We start from the raw sequence: 25,287 nt of genomic DNA on the forward strand, positions 1-25,287 counted from the left end.
GTCCAGATCTTTCTTTGGCTAAGGTTAATCCTTTACTACACAGCTTCATTCTGTAAACAGACTCTCCACATAGTGGAAAAGATGACCGCCGACAGCCCCAAATCGACAGTCTCTCTAATTAGCAACTACAATAGGCAAAACTTCTTTCTTTTAATGTCAACATCAATTCCAGAGAAGTTATATAGTTGACCCTGCTTGGATCACACAGTCACTTTTTGAGCCAATTACGATTGCCAAACAAATGGAATACCATGATTGGCCAGGTTGGGTTTTTGTGTCCATGTCTATGGCTATGGATTGAAGGTCTATAACCAGAAAAAAAGTTTAGCATTAGCACAAGTACAGCCATCTTAGGCCCCTGTGAATAAGAGCTGAACTTTACAGGAAAAACTGCAGAATGTCCTCAATGTCCTCGGCAGGGAATCCCATATCAGAAAGACAACAGAGCTCAGAATGCCTCCAAGCCCCTGCTCTGCTGTGTGGACTATACTTGAACCCAAGCTCGAGCTTGTAAGTAAGCCCTCCTGCGTTTGCATCGGTGTCGGCTCCTTGGTGGTTTCTCGGATACGTAATCTTAGGCACAACAGTTGCTAGAGAAGTTGTGGTTCAGGGTTCAATTTTTCTATAAGGGCTGGCCATTGCCCTTTAAAATCAGTCTCTCAGGAAGGAACTGCTACCAGTGAAAGAGTCTGTGTTGTGTGCTTGGAGGTCTCCATGCTTAGATTCCTTAGGAAAGATTTATTTGAGGATTGGCACTGGAATAAAGACAAGCAGAAGGAAAATAGCAAGAACACAACAGTTTACTAAGCACACTATACACGTAAGCCCTCTAGAAGGGAGAATAGGTAGGCCCAGAGTTGGCAATTGCACTAGGGTTGTCTTTTTTTTTTCTTTTAATGTTTGCAGAGGTCCTGGCTCTTAGCTAGGGAGATCTCCCACTGAGGTTTCCAATTATCTAAGGGACTCCTACTGTTTGGGAGAGGGAGTTTTTGGCTTTACATGGTTCTTGCCAGAATTGTCAAGGCCATCTACTCCCCAGGAGGGTGGGATGAAAAGTGGGAGGGGTGAAATCACAATGTAAATATATTACAATGAAGCTATAGGTTACCCTGAGGCAGAGGTTGAAGAGAAGAGTGTTGTAAGCCACAGTCAAGCTTCTAATGTGTCATCTATTTATCACAGCATTTGTCTCCAGCTCCTGTCTAACTAACTGGGTATTCTATCAGAATCAGCAACTACATTGTCAGTACCTAAATTGGGGAGGGTGTGTGATGCTATTACTGGACAGTGAAAATTTATTTTTTTTCAAGATTGTATTTATTCACGAGAGACACGCACAGAGAGGCAGAGACATAGACAGAGGGAGAATCAGGCTCCTTGCAGGGAGCACCTTGCAGGACTCAATCCTAGGACCCCAGGATCATGACCTGAGCCAAAGGCAGATGCTCAACCACTGAGCCACCCATGTGCCCCCAAAATTTATCTTTGACATTGGCTTATCCAACCAATAAAAAGTTTAAAGCAAATTACTAATGAAAATAAGATTATAATTCAAAAGGCTACTTTGCATATTGGAATAATGTAACCTTGGTTCACGCCACCAATCTAGTAGCGGCCAGTTGCCTTACTGGATAGAAATGCAAATTCCTACTGCTGGAGGGGCGCTATGGCAACGCGAACGGAGTCGGAGCCTTAAGGGCAGGCTGGAGGAAATGTGTCAACAACAACAAAAAACGAAGGGCACGTGTGGTGTAAAGAATTTAGAACTGGGCTCCTGGAAGCTCGGGGGAGTACGCTGGGGACTTCAAGACTGTCCGGCGCACCCCCGGCACAGAACGAGACCAATTAGAGTTTTTGCCCTTCTGTTCCTTACAAAAGGTTAAGGAGACGATTGAAAGGAAGAAATGTGAATTAAGACGAGTAATGAACAAGACTGAGGAGCATCTCGGGCAGAGCAGCAGTACCCGTGCGCGCAGCACTGCGTTTTAATCTTCAATGGCAAGACCTTGGCACAGCACCGGACGCACTCCGCCGCCGCCGCCCCGCCCCCAGCGCCCCAAGAAGGGAGAGGGGGGTCCCCCCACGCGGAAGTTGGGGTGCGCCGAGGGCCAGCGGCGTCCCGGGCCCGGCGCCCGCCAGCTGGGGTCGGGCCGGCCCGGGGCGCGGGCGGAGAGCTGCGGAGCCGCGCGGCGGCCCCACGTCCGGGCCTTCGGGTCGCGGAGCGGCGCGCTGGCCCCGCCCCCTGCGCAAGCGCGGAGCCGTTGCCGGCGGAGCGGCCGTGAGCCCGCGGGGTTCCAGGACCGCTCGTCCCGGCGCCGGGCCGCGCAGGTTCGGGGGCCGGCGGGCGACTCGGCCCAGCCTGAAGCCCCGGCGTCCGCCGCCTGCGGCGTCCTCGGTGAGTACCCGGCCCTGGCGGAGCAGCCGCCGGAGACCGCTGTCAGGAGTCCGGGACCAGGCGGGGCTAGGGAGTGGCTCCCGACGAACGGCAGCGCTGGGAACGTCAAGGCGAGGATTCCAGTGACGTGGCGCATCTCTTGGGGGGCGCTGGAGGGGGGCATGGACCGCAGCAGCGCAGGGTGCCCCCCGGGAGTCCGTGTCTGTGGCCCAGTCTGTCCCCAGCGGCCTGGACTGAAGGGCCCCAGGGGGCCTGGATGCTCAGTTGCTGGCCAGCGCCTGCGCAGTTCACACCGGAGCGCCTGCCCTCGGACCGCAGCTCTCCGGGCCTGTCCTCGCTCAACCGGGAGTAATCCTGCGGCCGGCGTTAGCTCCCACCGCAGTAATAATGAGGTTGGAACTGTGGGTACGCGCAGTCCCCCAAACCCTTTTCCTTGGGGCTTGTCCGGCGTTCATGATTCCCATCCCTAAGCTGATAGCCCCAGAAAGGCACCTGAGATGCTGCGAGATCCGGCTTTGGAGAGTGACTGCTTTGAGGCTGAATGGGCCCCAGGAGCCCGGTGCCCTTCCCAGAGGCCCCACCTGCGTCCGGGACCATCTGTTTACTAAGCATAGTGTGCTCTGCCTGCATGGGCCGGACCGGACCACTCAATACCAGGGATGCCGGATGCCTGGTCAGCGTGGTGCCTGCCTGCAGAGATCCAGGACCCATAGGCTTGGAAAAGGGACCATCCCAGGGGAAACCCAAGGCCAGAAGGAGCCAAGGCGGAGGGCTCCGTGTCTGGCCCTGGAGACAGTTCCCACCCCCCCCACCCCCCAGTGGGGGGGAGGCGGCGCGGGCTTCTGGTCGCCCAAAAGTGCGAGAGGTGAGGGGGGACGGGAAACGCGGAACGCGGAAGGCCAGGGGACACGGGCATCTGTGCAAAGTTCAAACGGATCTGTGTCTGCCTCCCACTCTCCTCCCCTCCGTGTCAGGAAATTCCTGGAGGCTGTAACCCTTGCCTCCCTCCCGGGGACCTAGTCTCCCGTGAAATCTCCCCCAGGCGATGATGCCCAGGGTAGTTTTCTTGGGCCTGTTGGAGGTGACACTTTCATCTTCCTGATCCCTAAGATCCGTCGCCTTGAATTCTGACATGAATCCCGACATGAATCCCGTCATCGTGGTCCACGGTGGCGGAGCCAGCAAGATCTCTAAAGACCGGAAAGAGCGCGTGCGCCAAGGCATCCTGGAAGCCGCCCAAGTAGGTTACAGGATCCTGACAGAGGGAGGGAGCGCAGTTGACGCCGTGGAAGGAGCTGTGACCATCCTGGAAGATCATCCTGAGTTCAACGCAGGTATGTTTGCAGTGCAATTAATATTTGATGCCAAATCAGGTTAAACTTATCAAAATTGAAACAAATAGAATGAATGAATGTCCATGAATCTAGTAAGCTTTTTTTGTGAAATTTAATATCCTAAAAAGATTTAATTTTTCTTTATACCTGTTGACCAGGTTGCTTTAAGAATTTTTAAATCCGGGGGGATCCCTGGGTGGCTCAGCGGTTTGGCTCCTGCCTTTGGCCCAGGGCGCTATCCTGGAGTCCCGGGATCGAGTCCCGCGTCGGGCTCCAGGCATGGAGCCTGCTTCTCCCTCCTTCTGTGTCTCTGCCTCTCTCTGTGTGTGTCTATCATGATTAAATAAATAAATAAATATTAAAAAAAAAAAAAAGAAAAAGAGAAAAGAATTTTTAAATCCGGCAGCCCGGGTGACTCAGTGGCTTAGTGCAACCTTCAGCCCAGGGCCTGATCCTGGAGACCCTGGATTGAGTCCCACCTCCGGCTCCCAGCATGGAGCCTGCTTCTCCCTCTGCCTGTGTCTCTGCCTCTCTCTCTTTTTGTTTTTTGTTTTTTTTTTGTTTTTGTTTTTGTTTTTGTTTTTCTGCCTCTCTCTCTCTGTGTCTCTCATGAATAAATAAATAAAATCTTTAAAAAAAAAGAATTTTTAAATCCATTGGTTCACCTTTTTTAACTTGCTTCCTAGAATTCACATACCAAGAGGATTTTTTATTACATCTTTTTGCGGAGGTGTGGGGGCAGACTATATACTATAAAGTACACCCATTTTAAGTTTTGAAAAGTGTATACACCTGTGTAACCACACCACAGTATTTAAAACATTTTCTTCATTCCCAGAAGTTCCTTCATGCCTCTTTGCATTTAATGCACCCTCATCTCCAGTACCAGGTATCCACTGCTCTTCTTCTGTTGCTATAGATTAATTTGCATTCTCTAGAATTCCATATAAATGGAATCATGTCGAGTTTTTTTGTGTTTATCTTCTTCCTCTCAATTGATCCTTTTTAGAGTAATCATAACTACTATGAGTATCTACTATGTATCAAGCAGTGGTCTGAGAAATTTGCATGATTGACTCATTTAATCTGCATTATGAGTTAGGTAGTTCTTGTGCTCATTTATTTTATTTTATAATAGGGAACCTAAAATCTAGGGATTAAAATACTTCTTTGGATGATACCACCCATCCAACATCTGTCAGGGAAAAGAGTATCAGGAAATCTGAACCAATTAGTCATGAAATACTTAGGATTTGTTTCGCCCTCTTTCTTCTGCAAAATTTTAGAAGTCAGCTGACCATAGAATGAAGCAGAAGTGCATCGTTATGGTGCTATGTTGTTTGAGCCAGAATTTACTAGATGGTCCCCCTTGCCAGCAGGGAGGGTGGCCTGCTGTTTCAGTGGGAGACTTGCTCAGTTACCGGCTGATAGCAGTTGGGACCCTCTGGCTGACAAACACCCACTTTTTCACAAGGACTTTGATTTGAAACAGATCTTCTGGTCTCCCACCCTCTCTGAACTACTGAGATCAGTCATCTGCACGAACCAGGGAGTATGGACTCAGAACTGGAGTGGCTAGTTCCCATCTTTGCTCTCTACCAGAGCCCGCACCTTCTAAGTGACTTGCTTCTACTGTCCCAGGTGTCTGCTATGCAGCACATTGAAGGGAGGAAAGAGTAGAATCGTATAATCTATAGCTTTTTGAGTCTGGATTCTTCATTTAGCGTAATGTGTTGGAGGGCCATCCATGTTGACACAAGTATTAGTAGTCTCTCCATTTTTGCTGTTAAGTAGCTTTCCGTTGTATGACTGTACTGTCTTGGTCTTTTACCAACCAAACAACATGGCCAATTTGGGGCCATTAGAAATCACTATAAAAACAATTGCATGCATGTTTTTATGTGAACGTAAGTTTTTCTCTTTCTTGGGTGAATACCAAGGTGTGGGATTGCTGGTCATAGGGCAAGTGTATATTTAATTTTATGTGAAACTGCCAAACTGTTTTTCATAGTGACTCCCACTTTCTATTCCCACCAGTAGTATATGAAGGTTCTAGGTACTCCACATCTTCACCAGCACTTGGTGTTGATAGTATTTTGCATTTTTGCCATTTTAACGGGTGTGTGGTAGGATCTGATTGTAGTGTTAATTTGCACTTCCCTAAGGCAGATGATGTTTATTTTAACATCTTTTCAAATATTTTGTCAGTTTCTTTATTGCATTTTTTATTATTATTACCGAGTGTTAAGAACTCTGCATATTTTAGATACTGGTCTTTTATCAGATATGTGATTTGCAAATATTTTCTTTACGTCTGTGGCTTGTCTTCACAGTGTGTTTCAAACAACTGAAGTTCTTAATTTTGTAGGAATCTAATTTTTTAATGGACTGAACTTTTTGTATCATGCCTTAAATATCTGTCTAGGGGCGCCTGAGTGGCTCAGTCAGTTAAGTGTCTACCTTTAGCTACCTTTAGCTTAGGTCATGATCCCAGAGTCCTGGGATTGAGCCCCACAGCGGGCTCTCTGCTCAGCAGGAAGTCTTCTTTTCCCTCTGCTCATGCTCTGTCTCAAATAAATAAACAAATAAAATCCTTAAAAAAAAAAAAAAAGAAAGAAATATCTGTCTAATCCAGGGTCACAAACATTTTCTCTTGTGTGTTTTCTAGAAATTTTATAGTTTCAGGTTTTGTATTTCGGTCTCTGATCCACTTTTAATAATCTTTTGTATATGGTGTGAGGTATATATCAAGGTTTTTGCATAATTATTCTGGCACCAGTTGTTGAAAAAGCAATTCTTTCTTCATGGAATCGCCCTCCCACCTTTGTCAAAAATCAGTTGACTTTGTATGTATTTCTGGACTCTTCCATTGGTCTATATGTGTATTCCTTTCACCAATACCACACTGTCTTGGCTACTGTAGTGTTAAGTCTTAAAATCACAAAGAGTTTTGCAACTCTTTGTGTACAATGCATGTAATTGTTTTGGCTATTCTAATCCCCTTTGTCTTAACCACCAATTTGGGAATCACCTTGTCAATTTCTTTTTTTTTTTTTTTTTTTTAAGATTTTATTAATTTATTCATGAGAGACAGAGAGAGAGAGAGAGAGGCAGAGACACAGGCAGAAGGAGAAGCAGACTCCATGCAGGGATCCTGATGCGGGACTTGATCCCAGGTCTCCAGGATCAGGCCCTGCCTGGACTGAAGGCAGAACTAAACCGCTGAGCCACCCAGGCTGCCCCCCCCCCTTTTAAGATTTTATTTATTTATACCTTGTCAATTTCTACCAAAAAAATCCTGCTAGGATTTCAATTAGGACTGTATTAATAACTTGGGCAGCCCGGGTGGCTCAGTGGTTTAGCTCTGCCTTCAGCCCAGGGTTGTGATCCTGGAAACCCAGGATTGAGTCCCATGTCGGGCTCCCTGCATGAAGCCTGCTTCTCTCTCTGTGTGTGTCTCTCATGAATAAATTAATAAAATCTTTATTAAGAAAAAAAAAATGACTGTATTAACTCTGTAGATCACTCTGGGCAAATTGAAATCTTAACAATACTGAGCCTTTCGATCCAATACTTTCAAGCCACAGTATATACTTCCATTTGTTTAAATCTTTGATTTTTTTTCACCAGTATTTTATAGTTTTTAGCATGCATATCTTATAAATATTTTGTTAGATTTATACTTAGTTATTTCATGTTTTGGTGCCACTGTAAATGCTTCTTTTTATGATTACTATTACCAACAATTGTTGCTAATATAAAAATACAATTGATATTCTTTCATACTTGCCCTCTGTAGGTCTTTGGGGAGATGTCTGTTCAGGTCTTTTTCTCTCTCTCTCTCTCTTTTTTTTTTTTTTTTTTTTGTTTTGTTTTGTTGTTGTTTTTTCTTTCTTTCTTTGTCTCAATTTTTAATCAAATTGTTTTCTTATTTTTGAGCTCTTTGTATGTTCTAGGTAACAGTCCTCTGTCAGATGTGTCTTTTATGAATACATTTTTTCCAGTCTGTGGCTTGTTTTCTCATTCTCTTGACAGTGTCTATCATTGGCAGAAATTTATTATTTTAAAGATATCCAGCTTAACAACTTTTTCTTTCATGGATCATGCCTTTGCTGTGATATCTAAAAACCCAAACCCAAGGTCATCTGGATTTTCTCCTGTGTTATCTTCTAGGAGTTTTGTAGTTTTGCATCTTACATTTAGGTCTGTGATCCATTTTGAGTTAATTATTGTGAAGGGTATATGGTCTGTGTCTAGATTCATTTTTTTCTGCATATGGAGGTCCGGTTGTTTCAGCACTGTTTGTTGCAAAGTTGCAAAGACTTAACTTTGCTCCACTGGGTTGTTTTCTCTGAAGATTCTGAACCAAATTCCAGTGCATATGTAGGTTCTTCCACACCAAGCACTTCTCCTACACCAACTGGATGTCCTACAATTTAGCTCACTTCTGATACCATTTACCTGGATATAGCATCAGATTCCACAGGTGAAGGGCTCAGTTCTGCAAGACTACCCTCCACTTCAGATGTCAACTATAAATCCAGGTTGTTACCTGTGCTTCTGACCTACTGACTGTAATAAATAAACAAACAAACAAACAAACAGATAATCTTTTTAAGAAAAGATGCTGAATTTATTTTTTTGTAAGGAACTTTATTTTTTTTTTTAAAAAAAGATTTATTTATTTATTCACTAGAGACACAGAAATAGAGGCAGAGACATGGGCAGAGGGAGGAGAAACAGGCTCCATGCAGCGAGCCTGATGTGGGACTCGATCCCGGGACTCCGGGATCACACCCTAAGCCAAAGGCAGACACTTAATGGCTGAGCCACCCAGGCATCCCAGATGCTGAATTTATAAGGGCACCTGAGTGGTATAGTTGAATGTTCAATTCTAACTTTTAGAGTTAGACCTGAGTTTTTAGCTCAGGTCTGATCTCAGGGTCATGAGATCAAGCCCCAATTTGGGCTCTGTGCTCAGCATAGAGCCTGTTTGTGTTTCTCTCTCCCTCTCTCCTCCCCCCTGTACTCTCTCTCTCTAAAATAAATGTACTTTTTAAAATGTTATTTATTTATTTGAGAGAGAGCACAAGTGAGAGGACACAAGCAGGGGAACAGCAGAGGGAGAGGAAGAAGCAGACTCCCCACTGAGCAAGGGAGCCTGACATGGGGGCTCAATCTTAGGATCCTGAGAATCATGACCTGAGCCAAAGACAGCCACTTAGCCAGCTGAGCCACTCATATGCCCCTAAAATAAATCTTAAAAAAAAAAAAATCTTGAATTTATTGGCTTAAAAGTTATTTGCAAAATATATTCTTTATTATTATTTTTTTAATCTTTTTTTTTTAATTTATTTATTTATGATAGTCACAGAGAGAGAGAGAGAGGCAGAGACACAGGCAGAGGGAGAAGCAGGCTCCATGCACTGGGAGCCCAACGTGGGATTCGATCCGGGTCTCCAGGATCGTGCCCTGGGCCAAAGGCAGGCGCCAAACCGCTGCGCCACCCAGGGATCCCTCTTTATTATTTTTTAATGTCTGTAAAGTCTGCAGAGAGGTCCCGTCTTTCATTATTGATATTTGAATTTCTGCCTTTTTTTTCTTGGTCAGTCCCTAATTATAGTTTATCAAGTTTGATTTTTTTTTTCAAAGAATAGTAGCTTTTGGTTTTAGAGGGGTTTTATGGATTTTTTTTATTGTTTTTTCTTTTACTGTTTTTCTCTTTTAAATTTCATTGATTTATCTCTATTATTTCCTTTCTTTAACTTTGGGAATAACTTACTATTCTTTTTAGATTTTTTTTTTTTAAGATTTTATTTATTTATTCATGGAGACAGAGAGCGAGAGAGGCAGAAACACAGGCAGAGGGAGAAGCAGGCTCCATGCAGGGAGCCCGATGTGGGGCTCGATCCCGGGTCTCCAGGATCACACCCTGGGCTAAAGGTGGTGCTAAACCACTGAGTTACCTGGGCTGCCCTCTTTTTAGATCATTAATTTGAAACCAGTCTTCTCTAATACAAGCGTGTAATGCTTTAAATTTTCCTCTAAGCCCTGCTTTGATTGCATCTTACAAGTTTTTAACATGTTGTCTTCTTGTTTTCATTCTGTTCAAAACATGTTATAATTTCACTTGTGACTTCCTCATTGAACCATGGACTATTTAGAAGTGCAGTAATTTCCAAATATTTGTGGATTTGCCAAATATCTCTGATTTTTATTTTAATTCGGTTACAATCAAAGGACATACTCTGATTTACATTCTTTTGAACTTTGTAAGGTTTGGGTTTTGGCCCAGAATATGGTCTCTGTAGGTAAATATCCTAGTTGCATTTAAAAAGAATATGTACTCTGCTATTGTTGTATGGAAAGTTCTATAAATCTCAATAAGGTCAAGTTAGTTGATAATATTGTTCAAATCTTCTATACCTTGATTTTCTATTTGTTGATTCCTGAGTGTGTTGAAGTCTTTAATTGTACCTGTGGATTTCTCTATTTCTCCTTTGACATATCAGTTTTGCTTTGTATATTTATAAATTGTTGTTGGGTACATAGATTGCCGTCTTCTGTGTGAACCAACTCCTTTATCATTATGTAATGTCATTATTATTTAATGTTCCTTGTTCTGAAGTCTTTTAACTTATTTGTATCTTTCTATTTAAAGTGGATTTCTTTTAGGCAGCATGTAGTTGTATCTTCCTTTTTATACAATCTAACCATCTCTGCTTTTTATTGGAGTGTTTACCATTTACATTTAATGTGATTACCGATATGGTTGAGTATAAATCTGTCATCCTTCCTTTTGTCTTCTATTTGTCCAATCCATTCATTGTTCCTTTTTTTCCTCTTTTTCTGTCATCTTTTGGGACAATTGAGTGTTTTTATGATTCTGTCTTACTCTTCTTGAGCTATCCTTTTTATCCTTTTATCCTTGATTGTCCCTCTGTCTCCTATCTCCTTTTAGAGATTCCAATTGCATATAGACTAGGTTGCTTGAAATTGTCCATGAGCTCAATGATCCTCTGTTAATTTTTTTTTTTAAGATTTTATTTATTTACTTGAGAGGAAGAGAGAGCATGAGCAGAGAAGAGGGGTAAAGGGAGAAACTCCCCACTGAGCAGGGAGCCAAATGTAGAACTCAATCCCAGGATCCTGGGATCATGACCTGAGCCAAAGGCAGATGCTCAACCGACTGAGCCACCCAGGTGCCCAATTTGGAGTTTTTTAAATCCTTTTTTATTTTTCATTTTGGATAGTTTCTATTGCTATATCTTCGTGTTGATTAATCCTTTCTGCTCTAGTGTCCAACCTTGTTTTAATCCCATCCAGTGTATTTTCGACTTCAGACATTTTTCTTTATCTCTAAAAGTTCTGTTTGGGTCCTTTTTATGTTTTCCTCCATGTTCTGGTACGTGTAGAATATAGTTATAATAGCTGTTTTATTAACATTCTTGTCTACTAATTCTGTCGTTTATATCATTTGTGATATGTTACTATTGAGTACAGTTTTTCCCCTCCTTATTATGGGTCATATTTTCTTGTATCTTTGTGTGCTGGCAATTTCTTATTTGATATCAAACATTGTGAATTTTACCTTGATAGGTACAAGATAGTTTTATAATCCTTTAACTATTCTTGAACTTTGTTCTTATCCCATTTTACAGATGAGGGAACAGGCACAAAGGATGAGCATAGCTAGACTTACAGGCATTATCTAGACAAAAGAAGTTAGAGAAAGGATGCTGTGCTTTACAGAGAGCAACATTCACAAGGGCACAGAGCAATGAGAATTTATGGTACTTGCATGGAAACCTAGTATTTCAGGATAGTGGAGCCACGGAATGGGGATAAAGCTCATAAGGGAGATCAGGAGGCCAGATTGGGAAGGGTGTCATACTTTTTCTTTTGTAGATCATGGGGTGCCAAGCCAGATTTGTGTCTCCAAACATGTTTCTCTGGAAATGGAACAGAGGATGAATTAAAGTTGGCAGCTTAGAGGAAACTTAGGAGCCATTTCTAAGTTCTTAATTCTTGCTTTTCAACTTCTCTTTGGTTTAGGCTGTGGATCTGTCTTGAATGCAAATGGTGATGTTGAAATGGACGCTAGTATCATGAATGGAAAAGACCTGTCTGCAGGAGCTGTGTCTGCAGTCCGTTGCATAGCAAATCCCATTAAACTTGCACGGCTTGTTATGGAAAAGGTATATGACTAAAGCATCCTTTTCATAAGAAATTGTTAACTTAACCACTGCACTTTAGCAACTAAAAGCGGTCTAACTGTAGGGAAACACTGTGGGCGCTATTCTCCTAAAATCATGTAAAAGAACAGAAGCACTGCTATTTAAATTTCTCAGATAATCCGAGTCACGGCACCAAAAAATAAAAATAAAAAATAAAAAAAAGTAAATTTCTCAGATAAGCCAAGACTCTGATTCTGTAAACAGTGGAATTTGACTGGTAAGGCCTGGTCTAGTGACTACTTTGTTTTTTCATGTTGTCTTCCTGTATTTTCTTCAGTCTTCTCTCAACATGTCTGACATAACACATACAAACTGAACAGACCAAGTGTTTAGTAGCATGTGTAAAATAAAAATGATTTATGTTTCTAAACTTAAGATCACACGTAAATACCTTTCTAGTAATATTCTATCACCTTGGGGTTTTTTGAAAATACAAGATCTCAGAATGCCAGGCCCTGTTCAACACTCAGAAAAGCAAGCTAGTGGAATTTGCATTTTTGAGGCTTTGCACCTAGAAAGAAGTAATTATGTCCTCACAATTGGAGCAGTTAAAAAGATTTTAACTATTTCCAAAAACTAACCATGTTTCTGTTTCTTTCCGGCTCAAGACAACACATTGCTTTCTGACTGACCAAGGCGCAGCAAAATTTGCAGCAGCCATGGGGGTTCCCACAATTCCTAAAGAGCAGCTGGTGACAGAGAGAAACATAAAACGCCTAGAAAAAGAGAAGCATGAGAAAGGTGCTCCGAACTCAGACTGTCAAAAGTAAGTATCATCTTGACTTACAGTTTGGGGACTTATTTAGGCATGGAAGTGTGACAAATATCTGATTATCTACATTTCTCAAATAAGTCCAGAATCACTTGGTGGTTTCAGTTTTTGTACAAAATAATTCATAATACCTCATGGGAAAACTGCTTTTTTGTTTCTTACATTTAACCTCATTTATTACTCCTGTACTAACAACTCAAATTCAGCTAAGAATTCCTTCTCCAGGGGCAGCCCCGGTGGCGCAGGGGTTTAGCGCCGCCTGCAGCCTGGGGCGTGATCCTGGAGACCCTGGATCGAGTCCCACATCAGGCTCCCTGCATGGAGCCTGCTTCTCCCTCTGCCTGTGTCTCTGCCTCTCTCTCTCTGTCTCTATGAATAAATAAAAAAATATTTAAAAAAAAAAAAAAAAAAGAATTCCTTCTCCAATAGTCAAGTGCCTTGTGTTAATGGATTAAATACCAGATGCCTCTTGATCAGTTTGTTTTCTTAAGCAGATAAAACAAGTTGTCTGTGATCTAATGTATGCTCTGAAGTTACTTGAACATGCTGTCCTAGTGCAGAGAAATCAGTACAGTTCTTATAAGTTTGAATTAATCCTGTATTCTGAATTACAGTTTTCTGTGTTACAGATTTCAAAATCCCCATATTCAATCGAAGCCCCATATTCAAAGCAGAATTTGAAAAATAAAATTGCAGAATGGTCTAGGAGTTTATAATAGAAAATAATCTATTAACTCTGCATACTCTTTAAGATTTGTAATTTTTAACCAGTGGTATATTTGAATATCACCTAGGGAGCTTTTTCAAAATCTACATTTGGTCCCTTCTGTAACGAATCTACTAGATCTGAGGTGAGGAGTCTTGGCAGGTGTATTAGGAAAAAGTTTCCCAGGTAATTCTGATGTATCCCCAGCTTAAGAATCTGTTTTACAGGGATCCCTGGGTGGTGCAGCGGTTTAGCGCCTGCCTTTGGCCCAGGGCGCGATCCTGGAGACCCGGGATCGAGTCCCATGTCGGGCTCCCAGTGCATGGAGCCTGCTTCTCCCTCTGCCTGTGTCTCTGCCTCTCTCTCTCTCTCTCTCTCTGTGTGACTATCATGAATAAATAAATAATTAAAAAAAAAAAGAATCTGTTTTACAAAATTGGCCATGTATTGGTAGCTCTATTTTTTTATCTTTATTTTTTTTTAAAGATTTTATTTATTTATTCATGAGAATACACAGAGAGGAGAGAGAGAGAGAGAGAGGCAGAGACAAAGGCAGAGGGAGAAGCAGGCTCCATGCGGGGAGCCTGATGTGGGACTCAATCCTGGGTCTCCAGGATCACGCCCTGGGCTGTAGGCGGCGCTGAGCCACCGGGGCTGCCCGTATTGGTAGCTTTAGATAACCTTACCAAGTGTGCTGTTGTACCTGTAGGCCAGAGTCACAGGAATGGGGCTGCTTTATCAATGCTTCTTGAGTGTTTTAATAGATGTTGCCACGTCCCTTTCCAGAAATTCTGCAACAGCACATATCTCTACCAGCCAGAATTGCCCTTAGATATAAGTAAGAGGGGGCTCCTCTCTGGGTCCTACACTTACACTTGATCTTAGCCAAAAGGCCAGGAAGCGATGGGTCCTATACTTTAAAAGACCCCCAGGTCACAAATACACAAAACTGTTGGCTTATTACAGACACCTGAGGCACCTCTGTCACTCAGCAGTGGCATAGCATGACCCATGACCCTCATCATCCACTCTTATGATTAACACCATTCAGCCCCCAGGGAAATGCTTCTCTGCATCTCTTGCTCTATGTCTTGGAAGTAAAAGGCACCTAAATCTAAAGATTTGTGGATTCTGCCACTGCTGATACCAGAAGTGGACGCTGCTTCAGAGTGGGGGGAAGAATTGAACAGCAGAAGGACTTAGGTAAGAGAAAAGGACAAATTAATAACTTGTCAAATAAATTCTCACGTAACAAAGTAATTGTTTCCCAGTAGTGCCAAGTATCCATTTTCTTGGCTCCTTGCATGTACTGTGCTATGGATGAAAGCACAGTATCTACAAGACTTGCACATAAGGACTGATGCCCATTACCCTTAAGTTTGTATACATAGGTCTAGACCAGCACTGCCCAATAGAAAGACAAGAGCTGCCTATGTAATTTAAAATTTTCTAGTAGCAACGTTAAAAAATTAAAGAGAAATAGGTAAGCGGCTCCTGAGTGGCTCAGTGGGTTAATCACCTGACTCTCGATATTGGCTTAGGTCATAATATCAGGGTCCTGGGATTGAGTCTGGCAATGGCCTCCCTGTCCCTCTTCCTGTCCCCACCACCACCACTTGTACTCTCTCTCTCTGAAATAATCTTTTTTAAACATTAAAAATTAAAGAAATTAAAATATGTTTGAATACACACACACACACACACACAGGTGAAATTAATATATCTTACCCAGTATGTCCAAAATATTATCATTTCAACATGTAATCAATATAAGAAATTATTTGAGGGATCCCTGGGTGGCTCTCAGTGGTTTAACGCCTGACGTCAGCCCAGGGAGTGATCCTGGAGTCCTGGGATCGAGTCCCACACATCAGGCTTCCTGCATGGAGTCTGCTTCTCCCTCTGCCTATGTCTCTACCTCTCTTTCTCTCTGTGTCTCTCATGAATAAATAAATAAAATCTTTAAAAAAAAAAAGAAATTATTTGACATATTTTCCATTCTTTCACACTAAATCTTCAACATCTGACCCATATGCTACCCTTGCAGCACACCTCCTGGAGGCTGCCCACACTTCCAGGGGACAATGGTGCAGGTTACTTGCCATATTGTACAGTGTTGGTCTAGGCAGAACCTGCATGAAGAACCAGCTCTTTATTTGGCAACTAAATGGACACTGAATGTTAGAATTATGAATGGTTTTATTTGTTTAAAATATGTTAAAAATTTTAACTTTTAAGTAATTTTATTTTAAAATGTTATATTCACTAATTGTAATTCATGTTTGACTTTAATATTAATAGATAATTTGGTATATTTTAATATATTTATAAGTATATTTATAAGTTTAGTTAAAACTTAACTTTTTGAAGTTATATCTGCAGTTCATTTATATTTATTCAGTTATAATTGGTCTTCATTTTTGGTGAAAATATATCCTAATTTTGTACACTTTCAAGACAATTACATCTTACTTTTTAATCCCTAGATTATTGAAAATTCATGTTAAATCAAGATTTTGATAGAAAAAGAATATAAGGGATCCCTGGGTGGCGCAACGGTTTGGCGCCTGCCTTTGGCCCAGGGCGCGATCCTGGAGACCTGGGATCGAATCCCACGTCGGGCTCCCGGTGCATGGAGCCTCCTTCTCCCTCTGCCTGTGTCTCTGCCTCTCTCTCTCTCTGTGTGTGACTATCATAAATAAATAAAAATTTAAAAAAAAAAAAAAGAAAAAGAAAAAGAATATAAAAGTGAAGCTCACAAAAGGAAATAAAAAGCTGAGAGGAAAAAAGAAGGAAAATAATCTTCCAGGACGCAGTTCACGTGCATTTTAAAAAACAACAGTAAAGTAAGGAGTCTTCTTCGCAGGATGATCCACCTAAAGTTCACAAGTGGAACATTCCAAATTCTTGGTCCAGTGAAGATTTATTTACCTGTCAGAAAAGTGAAAATTAGTAAGAATTCCATTTTTGCCACATCCTCAGTTTGAACTATTCCAGTGAAATCCCAGCAATTTCCCATCCTTTACCAAGGGAAGATTGAAGTATTCATCAAGAAGAATCACACACCAAAAGGACACATTCAGTCAGTAGGACTGGAGGAACAGGCAGTTGATAACAGCGGAAAAAGAAAAAGACAACAGGAAACAGGGATGTAATGTTCTTGAAAGAACAATACAGTACGTCTGGTGTTTAGCCTAATGATGCTTTTCATGGCACTCCTATCATCAGCACTGTGTTTATAAAACACAGTGGGACATTTCTAGGCTTAATAAAAATTATTTCAAAATTCGATAAAATAAGTAATGACAAAAATAATGAAACTAATGATCACTATCTAGGATAGAGAATTCAGGCAGATTAATTTAGTGAGTAATAAGGGGGAGATGAAATCAAATACATAAAATGTTTTTAACAAAATATTCGTTCTACTAGATTGTACCATGATCATAAGACATGTCGAGCAACTAACATTTATTGTATGTATCACTGTACTACCCCAAGAAGAAAAACAAGTCTAACTCAGTGAATGTTTACACCTGCTTTTTGGATTTAGAGAAGATGTGGGGAAAACTTTTCATCTTAGGCATCAATTTAAAAAATAGTCAAAGGCAGTAGGACACCTTGGTGGCTCAGTTGGTTGAGTGACCAACTCTTAATCTCGGCTCAGGTTATGATCTCAGGGCTATGAGATCGAGCACCACGTCAGGCTCCATGCTCAGTGCAGAGTCTGCTTGAGATTCTCTCTTCCTCTCCTGGCTTTCCCCCTCCCCTACTTGCACTCATGCTCTTTCTCTAAAATGAATAAAACTTGAAAAAAATAAAAATAAAACACTGTCCAAGGCAAGCCTGTGATAATGGAGCTAACGTGGTTGGTAAATAAAAAAATATATAAACATGAAGTTTAGCCAAGTGCCTGGAAGTATTCCATGTGACCTATAGGGTTACAGTTTAAATCTATTTCTAGGAGGTGTGCCCCCACTGTTGTGCAGCACCACCATTGTGGGACAGTAGAGGGTCTGATGCGAGATTCTCTACATAGGCCCAAAGTGGAACAGCTTGTTCAAACTCCTATCTGATCTTAGACCAAATCTCAGGTAGATAATGGGTATGCCCAACTCAATGCTGTTAGGGTAATTACATTGAATTTACATGAATTCCGTGAAACCACAGAAGATCCTTGAAGAGTAAATCATGGACTTAGTGAAATTAATTTTGAATTAATGCTACCTACCATCACTTAGTATGAACTGTTAATTTCTATTAATAAGCTTAATAAAAGCTTTAAAAAATCAAATATATTAAGTTTAGAGAAACAAAATCATACTGCATGTGAAATATGCAAGAATAACATTCCAGTGGCACCTGGGTGGCTCAGTCTGTTAAGTGTTGGACTCCTGATTTCAGCTCAGGTCATATTTCAGGGCCATAGCATTGAGACCCATGTGGGATTCTGCACTGGACATGAAGCCTGCTTGGGATTCTCTCTCCCTCTGTCACTCCCCCCACCACTTGTGCTCTCTTGCTAACTCACTCTCTTAAAAAAAAAAAAAAAAAAAAAGCAGTAAAATAAAAGGAAACTGAAAGAAGGCAACAAATATTCTTACCTAACTTGAAGGAGAAGATTCGTGTACAAATAATCCCTAAATCAGCTCCCATAGAAGCTGTTTCTCTATTCCATATCAGAGCACAGCACCATTTGAAGAGAAACTTGTACAAAAATCAACACAACTGCTAATTTCAGTTTTCTTCATAATACACGGCAGTGAAACATAAAGAGCTGAAGATACTCTGTGTGGATCCTAGATGCTGCTGAAGAGATGATATAAATGACTACAGGGAGTGATCATGACATGTATGATCAAATTAAAGTATGTAATAGTGTCTTCTGTTACAAAAATTTGTCAAGCAATGCCCAATAGCATTTGAGTGTGGTCGTGTTCAAATCAGGATTTCTTTCCAAATCTAAGGATTGCCCTAAGATTTTTGTTGAACATTCCAGTTACTAACTGCCTTAGTAGAGGGAAGCTTCTACAAATTAAAATTAATTAAAAACCTGCTAAGAATTACATGGACTCAAAGAGATTTGTCTTATGTGGCAGTTTGTCAATAGAACACATGTTGTATGGATATACGATTGTAAGAGCATACTGCTTCCTAAAATGAAAGCAGGAAAATCAACCTTGTAGAGTAAATGCTTAATAATGTGTGTGTGTGTGTGTGTGTGTGTGTGTTTATGTATGTGTGTTTCCCACTCATCCCACCATCAATAGCTGATCCACAAAGGACCCAGATGGGCACAATGGTAATTATAATAAGTCATTATTGTACTTCGGTAGTTTAGTCATTATTGGTAGTTAAGTCATGTAAAAACCATGGCTTTACAATATTTTTAAAGATATATTCATCACTCTAAGAGCAAAGAGTATATCTACAGCTTCTAAAAAGTAAACAGATGGTAGATAGGCCATATTTGTATTTGTAGCCTTGCCTCCACACCTTACAAATGTTAGGGGTGGGCCTGCCTCCGGAGTCTGGGAGTGCCTCCCCTCATCTGACATGAGGGTAACACTCCCTTTAAGTTGTGTTCCCTATCAACAAGTTTGAGCATTTGGTATTTGTTGATGGGCCAGGTTTCTGTGAATGTGCCTGTTTTGGTACCGTGATCATTTTTTCTCTTTCATTGTCATATCCCTTCTTCCTAGTCTTAAGGCTGTCTTCTCTGTTGAAAAAAAAAAAAAAAAAAAAAACAACCTCCAAATCTGTTGTTTTTAATGTTGCTTTTACATTGCTTATGGTAACTTTTCCAAACACAAGTTTTTACTTTCTTATAATCAAATATGCAGTCCACCTGTCTTGTATAGTTCATAGGACCAGAAATGTAGAAGGTACACCCAATCCTGAGACATCTATAGTCACGTAGATTTTCCTGAAGAATTTTGTTTTATGTTGATATCCAGGTCTTTTGCTCTCTGGAGTTGATTTTTGTGAATGCTGGAAGATGGGGTTCCTGTTTTCTTCCAAACAGAATGCCAAATTTCTCTTTCTAGCCACTTGTATGCCAGTCTGTATCTAGCTGCAAGTGACTCTCTCCATGTGATTGCCCAACAGGTACCTCAAGCTTGTGTCCAAAACTGAACCCCGGATTTCCCCATCTAACCTCACTCCACACATACCAACAAAACCAAAAAACACCAAAAAAAAACAAAAAAACAACCCATTCCTAATAGTCTGCATTTCAATGAATGGTTCTTGTACCCATTCAGTTCTTAAAGCCAGAGCCTTAGAGCTGCCGGTGATCTCTCTCTCACCCAGTTCCCCCACAAAGTATGTCCACTCTGCCCTCAGAATATCCTGAGTCTAGTCCACTTCCTCACGTCACAGGAGCACTCTCACAGAAGCCAGCGAGTCTTTGAGCTGCCTGACCAGTCTCTAGTTCCACTCTTGTCAACACACATTTACCAGAATAATTATTTTAAGAGAAACTTTTTGTACACGTGTGGCATACATACCGAAGTGCATAAGCCTTACACACCCCATGATGAGTTTTCAGAGTGGACCCATATAATCAGCCCCCAGGTTGGGAAAGAGAACATCACTCCATGTTCTCCATCATGCTCCCTTCCATTCCTCACTCCCAAAGACAACCACTCATCTGACACGTAACACTGTAGACTACTACTGCCATTTTTCCTTTTTTTTTTTTAAGATTTTATTTATTCATGAGAGACACAGAGGCAGAGAAGCAGGCTCCTCGCAGGGAGCCTGATGTGGGACTTGGTCCCAGAACTCTGGGATTACAACCTGATCCACAGGCAGACGCTCAACCACTGAGCCACCCAGGCATCCCTACTGCCAGTTTTTGAACTTCATTTAAGTGGAACCATATAGTATGTGCTTTACTTGATGCCTTCTTTCATCATTGTATTTCTGAGATTCATTCATGTGTTGTGTATCACAGTAGTTCATTCTCAAGGCAGTTTAGTATTCTGTTCTGTGACTATATCAGTCCATTTACTCTGCATTTGTTGGACATTAATGTCATTTTCAGTTTTCTGTTACTACAAACAGTCCTGCTGTGAAGGTTTTGGTATACATTTTTGGTGAGCACAGCTCCACATTTCTGTTGGAAGGATGTAGGAGTGTGATTGCCAAGTCATCTTTGGTAGATTTTGCCAGATGGTTTTCCAAAGGGGTTGCCCCAGTTTACGTTTCCAGAGTAGTAACTCAGCATTCCAGTCCTGCATATGCTGGCCCATATTCGATACTGAGTTGCCTTCATTTTAGCCATTCTGGTGGATGGGCATGGTAAGAATGATATTTATAAAAATTAACTCATATTGTGACACATCTTGGCTCAAGTTCTCCAGTGTCTTCCCATCTCACTCAGAGTAAAAGCCCTGACAATGGCCTGTATGTAGGAGGACCATAGGATTTAGCCTCCAAATCAGAACTTGATTTTGAGACTGAAAGGGGGAACTATTACATGAGGATTAATCTGGACTGTCCTCAGTAACCGGGGTGTATGGTCACCTCACCCATCAGAACTTTCTCGGTCTGGCTGCTGGCCATCCCCTGACCCCCCTACCCTCTTTCCCTTGCTTTATTCTCTCCAACCACAGTGACCTCCAGATTCCTTGAGCTTCGCAACCATGTTCCAGCTTCAGAGCATTCTCCCCAGCAGTCAGTGTGGGTTGCCCTCCTATCCTTCAGAGAGGCCCTACATAAAGGCCTTCTCCATGCTACTGGAGTCGACATAGTTTTTACTATCATTCCATAAAACAAATTATCATTCTGTTGCCCTCTGCCCCCACATGCATGCTGCACAAGATAAGGAGGGACTTTGTTCATTTCACTGCTGTGCACAGAACTTACTATGTGCCTCAAACATAGTTCCTGGGAGCTGTTACTGTACAATTTCTTCCAGGTTTTTTTTTTTTACTTGAAAATAATAGAGGAAACAACAACTTATTTCATCTTTACAGCAAGCCCCGTGAAATAGGCAAAGTGGGGTTTGACAGGCAGCATCCATGTCACCTGGGAGGTTGTGATAAATGCAGTGTCCTGGATCCCACTCTGTACCCACCAACTTAGGACCTCTGGGGTGGGCCCAGGGATCCAAGGGATGTTTATGCACACAGTGTTTGAGATGCATGCAATTATCCCCATTTTACAGGTAGGGTAAATGAGACACAGAGAAGGAAATTTAGTAAAATCACATGGCTAGAGGACGATGGTGCTGGGGTGGTATGTGCTCTTAAAGCTGAGGTCTAAAGGAATGTCTAGCAATCTGTCTAACCTGCAGACTAAAAAGTGAACATGAGGCGTGAATATTGGAATTAAAGTGTGTCCCATTTGCATTAGCCTAAAGTGGGAATTTAACTGCTGTTCAGCTCAATGTTACTTGTGACAGTGTCTCTCGTCGCAGTCTGTCACTTTTCTTTTTATTCTTGGCAGAAACCTGGGAACTGTGGGTGCCGTTGCCTTGGACCGCAAAGGAAACGTGGCCTATGCAACCTCGACGGGTGGCATCGTTAATAAAATGGTTGGCCGTGTTGGGGACACCCCATGCATAGGTAGGCTCCATGGTAGGCTCCATTGTAGGTGGGGCTGCTGCCCCGCCCCTTCCGCCCCTTCTGCTGTCATCCTCCTATATCACCTTCTCTTCACTCCCTGCCTCTTCCAGCCGCTCCAGCACTTCTGAGAGCAAGCCCGCTGAAGGGCTTGGGGAGGGTGCACCTGTTTATATATAGTAGGCACAATGCTTTTTCGAGGCTGGTGGCTCTAGGGATCATTTGGGGATGCTCAGGTGGCTCCCAGCAAACCCCCGAGGGCCTCTTTCTTCTCTCTAGCTTCAAGATCTGCAGACTTAGTCCCAAAGGGTTACATACACAAAGCCTCTTCCCAGTAATGGGCTCAAATTAACAAACTGAGGAAAAGCTGAGAATTTAGGATGGGAGCTACACACTTGAGTGGCATAAAAGCAACACAGTGCTGCTGCAGTGTGGCTACAGAGGGAAAAGTTTGCGTTGACATCGAAGTATGTCCACTAGTTCCCTGGCGTGGGTCAGTGGTGGGGCTGGGAGCGGTGAAGGAGCTGCTCCTCCGTGAGAACTCAGGCCTGCCTGCCCTCCCCGATTTCAGGTTATCACCTGGCCTTTCTAGTCCACCTTTGCATCTCAAGGTCACAGCTACTGGCCTTTGTTCACACTTTGGCACATTTATGTAACAGGCTTGATACGTGTTTGAATTTCTTCACTGTTGCTGCTCAGTTAGAACCAGTCACCTTTTTTGAGCAGGATCTGGTGGTTATGCTGACAATGACATTGGCGCCATTTCAACAACGGGGCACGGGGAGAGCATCCTGAAGGTGAATCTGGCCAGACTCACTCTCTTCCAGGTAGAACAAGGTACATAGAACAAGTTCATACTGTCTGAAGACAAGTGAATGGAAGCTCATTATAAATAGGTGGTAAAGTATATGAAACCCTTTCTCATCTGCTTTAGATGTTCCTTTCAAGTCGTTAATGCTGCTTTGACTTCTTCCCACCTTCTGTTAGGATCTGGAAAGAAGTACACTTAGAATACTGCTTGTGTTGAGCATCTCCGGGGTAGTAGAGAGACTTTGAGCCTGGGTGTGGGAGGAAAGGCAGCTCAGCTTAGGCTGATGCTAGGCTCCACCTCAGTGCAAAGAGGGCTTTTGAAAGAGGCCCCTCTTTGAAGCATTGAAATAGAAATAATTTGCCTGAAATCTTTGTTAACTCACTTTGATTTTTCATACTGCAACTGATTTTCACATCAGATTCCTTTCATTATAATGTGTGTTGTTTCTCAACCTTTCCTTGTTTTCAGGAAAGACCCTGGAAGAGGCAGCCGACATGTCATTGGGTTATATGAAGTCAAAGCTGAAGGGTTTAGGTGGTGTCATCTTGGTCAGCAAAGCAGGAGACTGGGCGGTGAGGTGGACCTCCGCCTCCATGCCCTGGGCGGCCGCCAAGGATGGCAAGCTGCACTCCGGAATCGATCTTGAGGAGACCAGTGTCACTGACCTGCCCTAGGGCCCTGAAAATTGTATCCTAGATGCTAGCTTGGAAGGAAAGTCCAGTTTCCTAGTGTGGAGACTTGGCTTAATCAATTAGATCTAGAAGTGGAAAATTCTGCAGTCTGTCACTCGTTTTGTCGCCTTAATCAATGAGTATGTTGAGGGGCGGATCTGGAAGTGTCAAGAGAAATGCCCCTAGTAAGGTCAAAATAAGACCAGTGCAGATAACCAAGTCCTGAGTGTTTCTTATGAATCATCCCCAGCGTCTTAGATTAGAAAGAAGAAACTACATGATCTGAACACAACAGCAGCCACTTCAGTGCAAGGAGTGCCATCTGGGATCAGGAGACCCACAGCGGGAACTGAGTGGCAGGTTCAAAAGGTAGGGGGACCCACACCACCACCTCCAGGGGCTCTCTTGGTTGCAGACTCTTCATGGGACCCAGCCAAGGGTGAGGTGGGAAGGAAAGGATCCAGTGGCATATCTAAAAGCACAGAAGCCTCAGAGCTAATGGGACAAGTCTAGGGGACCTGCAGAATGTTGCAGAGGTATTAATTTAGAAGAATGTCTGGGAAAAGATCCCATGAGAGGAGAAACTGATTTTTCTAAGAAAGTTCAGATCTCAGACTCAGTGTTGTAGACTTGTTTCCAGATGCTTTAAAAGTAGCTTCTGGTAACCATAGCCCCCAGTCTGAGGGTGAAGGGTCTAATGGAGGCTCTGCAGCCTTCCTACAGGTCTGGGGGTTCTCTTGGGCTGCCATGTGAGCCTGCTGGCCTGGCATCTTCCTACTGGCCTTTGCCGGCTGCAGACCCTCCTGGTTCTCACGGTGAGTAGCAGGGCTCGTGTGCATGCGTAGGGATCTGGTCCATCCTCCCGCTGTCCAGAGCCCTGGGCCCCCAAGGCTGACTACCCAGGGCATGTGTACAACGTGGTCTGCATGGCAAAAAAAAGTCATTTCCTTGGAGACTTCCTAATAACCTCTCTTTATACTGGAAATGCTGTTTCTGCTGTGACAATTTTTTAGTCTGTCAGGTCTTACCTTCTCTCTAGAAAGGAATTGCTTAAGGTTAAATTCCATGTGCCACTAATAAAACATATTTTGAAAGAATAACAGTGTGGTTAGGAGTCACTATTGACAAAGACCAGAAAGTCCACAAGCTCCGTTGTTTCTGCCAGTTCAAACAGGTGTGCTAATGAAAGAAGATTCCTGAGAGGAGGGTGGTACAGGACTGTGTTTGCACGTCCTGCCTCCTGGAGTATTTCAGAGAGATTTTCAGAAGCATGGAGCTTCTTCCGAACAGGTTAAGGGAGAAAGTAGAACCACCGTTTGCAAGGATCGGCAGGGCTAATGATCAGTGTTTTGAGGTTTGCCAGACCCTGGCCCACAACCTTCCCCTGCAGCCAGCTGCTCTGAGCTATGGAGGAGGAGGAAGCAGAGCTAAGTCTGAATTCTGACTGTCCCCACTACCTGGGTGACTCTGGGCAAGTTAACTTCTAGGAATGTTTTCATGTGTAAAATGGATTACCATGAAGATTAAATGAGATCAAAGGAAAACTGCTTCCTGTTTATCTAAAGGATCCTCTGAAGGAATCCTCTGGAAGCTAGTGGGGCCATGGAGGGAGTGGGTGTGTTTATGTCCTTGAAAATCTCAGAATGCCGGGGCACCTGGATGGCTCAGTCTGTTAGGCCTTAGACTTAATTTCCACTCTGGTCACAATCTCAGGGTTGTGAGATCAAGCCCTGAGTTGGGCCCCGTGCTCAGTAAGTCTGCTTGAGATTCTCTGGCCTTCTCCTGCCCCTG

The 25,287-nt window shown here is 42.7% G+C and overlaps 1 protein-coding gene across 2 annotated transcripts; it reads left to right on the forward strand.

Annotated features, from left to right (window-relative positions):
• Positions 1-2,231: 2,231 nt before the first annotated feature.
• Positions 2,232-24,593, forward strand: ASRGL1 (asparaginase and isoaspartyl peptidase 1). 2 transcript variants are annotated; one of them, XM_026004696.2, is made up of 7 exons: positions 2,232-2,395; positions 3,506-3,729; positions 11,785-11,927; positions 12,575-12,732; positions 21,899-22,017; positions 22,741-22,851; positions 23,294-24,593. In XM_026004696.2, the coding sequence occupies exons 2-7, from the start codon at positions 3,528-3,530 to the stop codon at positions 23,497-23,499; spliced, it is 939 nt and encodes a 312-aa protein (XP_025860481.2). In that variant the 5' UTR covers positions 2,232-2,395; positions 3,506-3,527; the 3' UTR covers positions 23,500-24,593. The 2 variants fall into 2 exon arrangements, with proteins under 2 accessions (XP_025860481.2, XP_025860482.2); XM_026004697.2 differs by having other exon boundaries at positions 2,243-3,260.
• The last annotated feature ends 694 nt before the right edge of the window (positions 24,594-25,287 follow it).

This window comes from Vulpes vulpes, chromosome 5, assembly GCF_048418805.1.
Source record: "Vulpes vulpes isolate BD-2025 chromosome 5, VulVul3, whole genome shotgun sequence".
In the NCBI taxonomy this organism is placed as follows: domain Eukaryota; kingdom Metazoa; phylum Chordata; class Mammalia; order Carnivora; family Canidae; genus Vulpes; species Vulpes vulpes.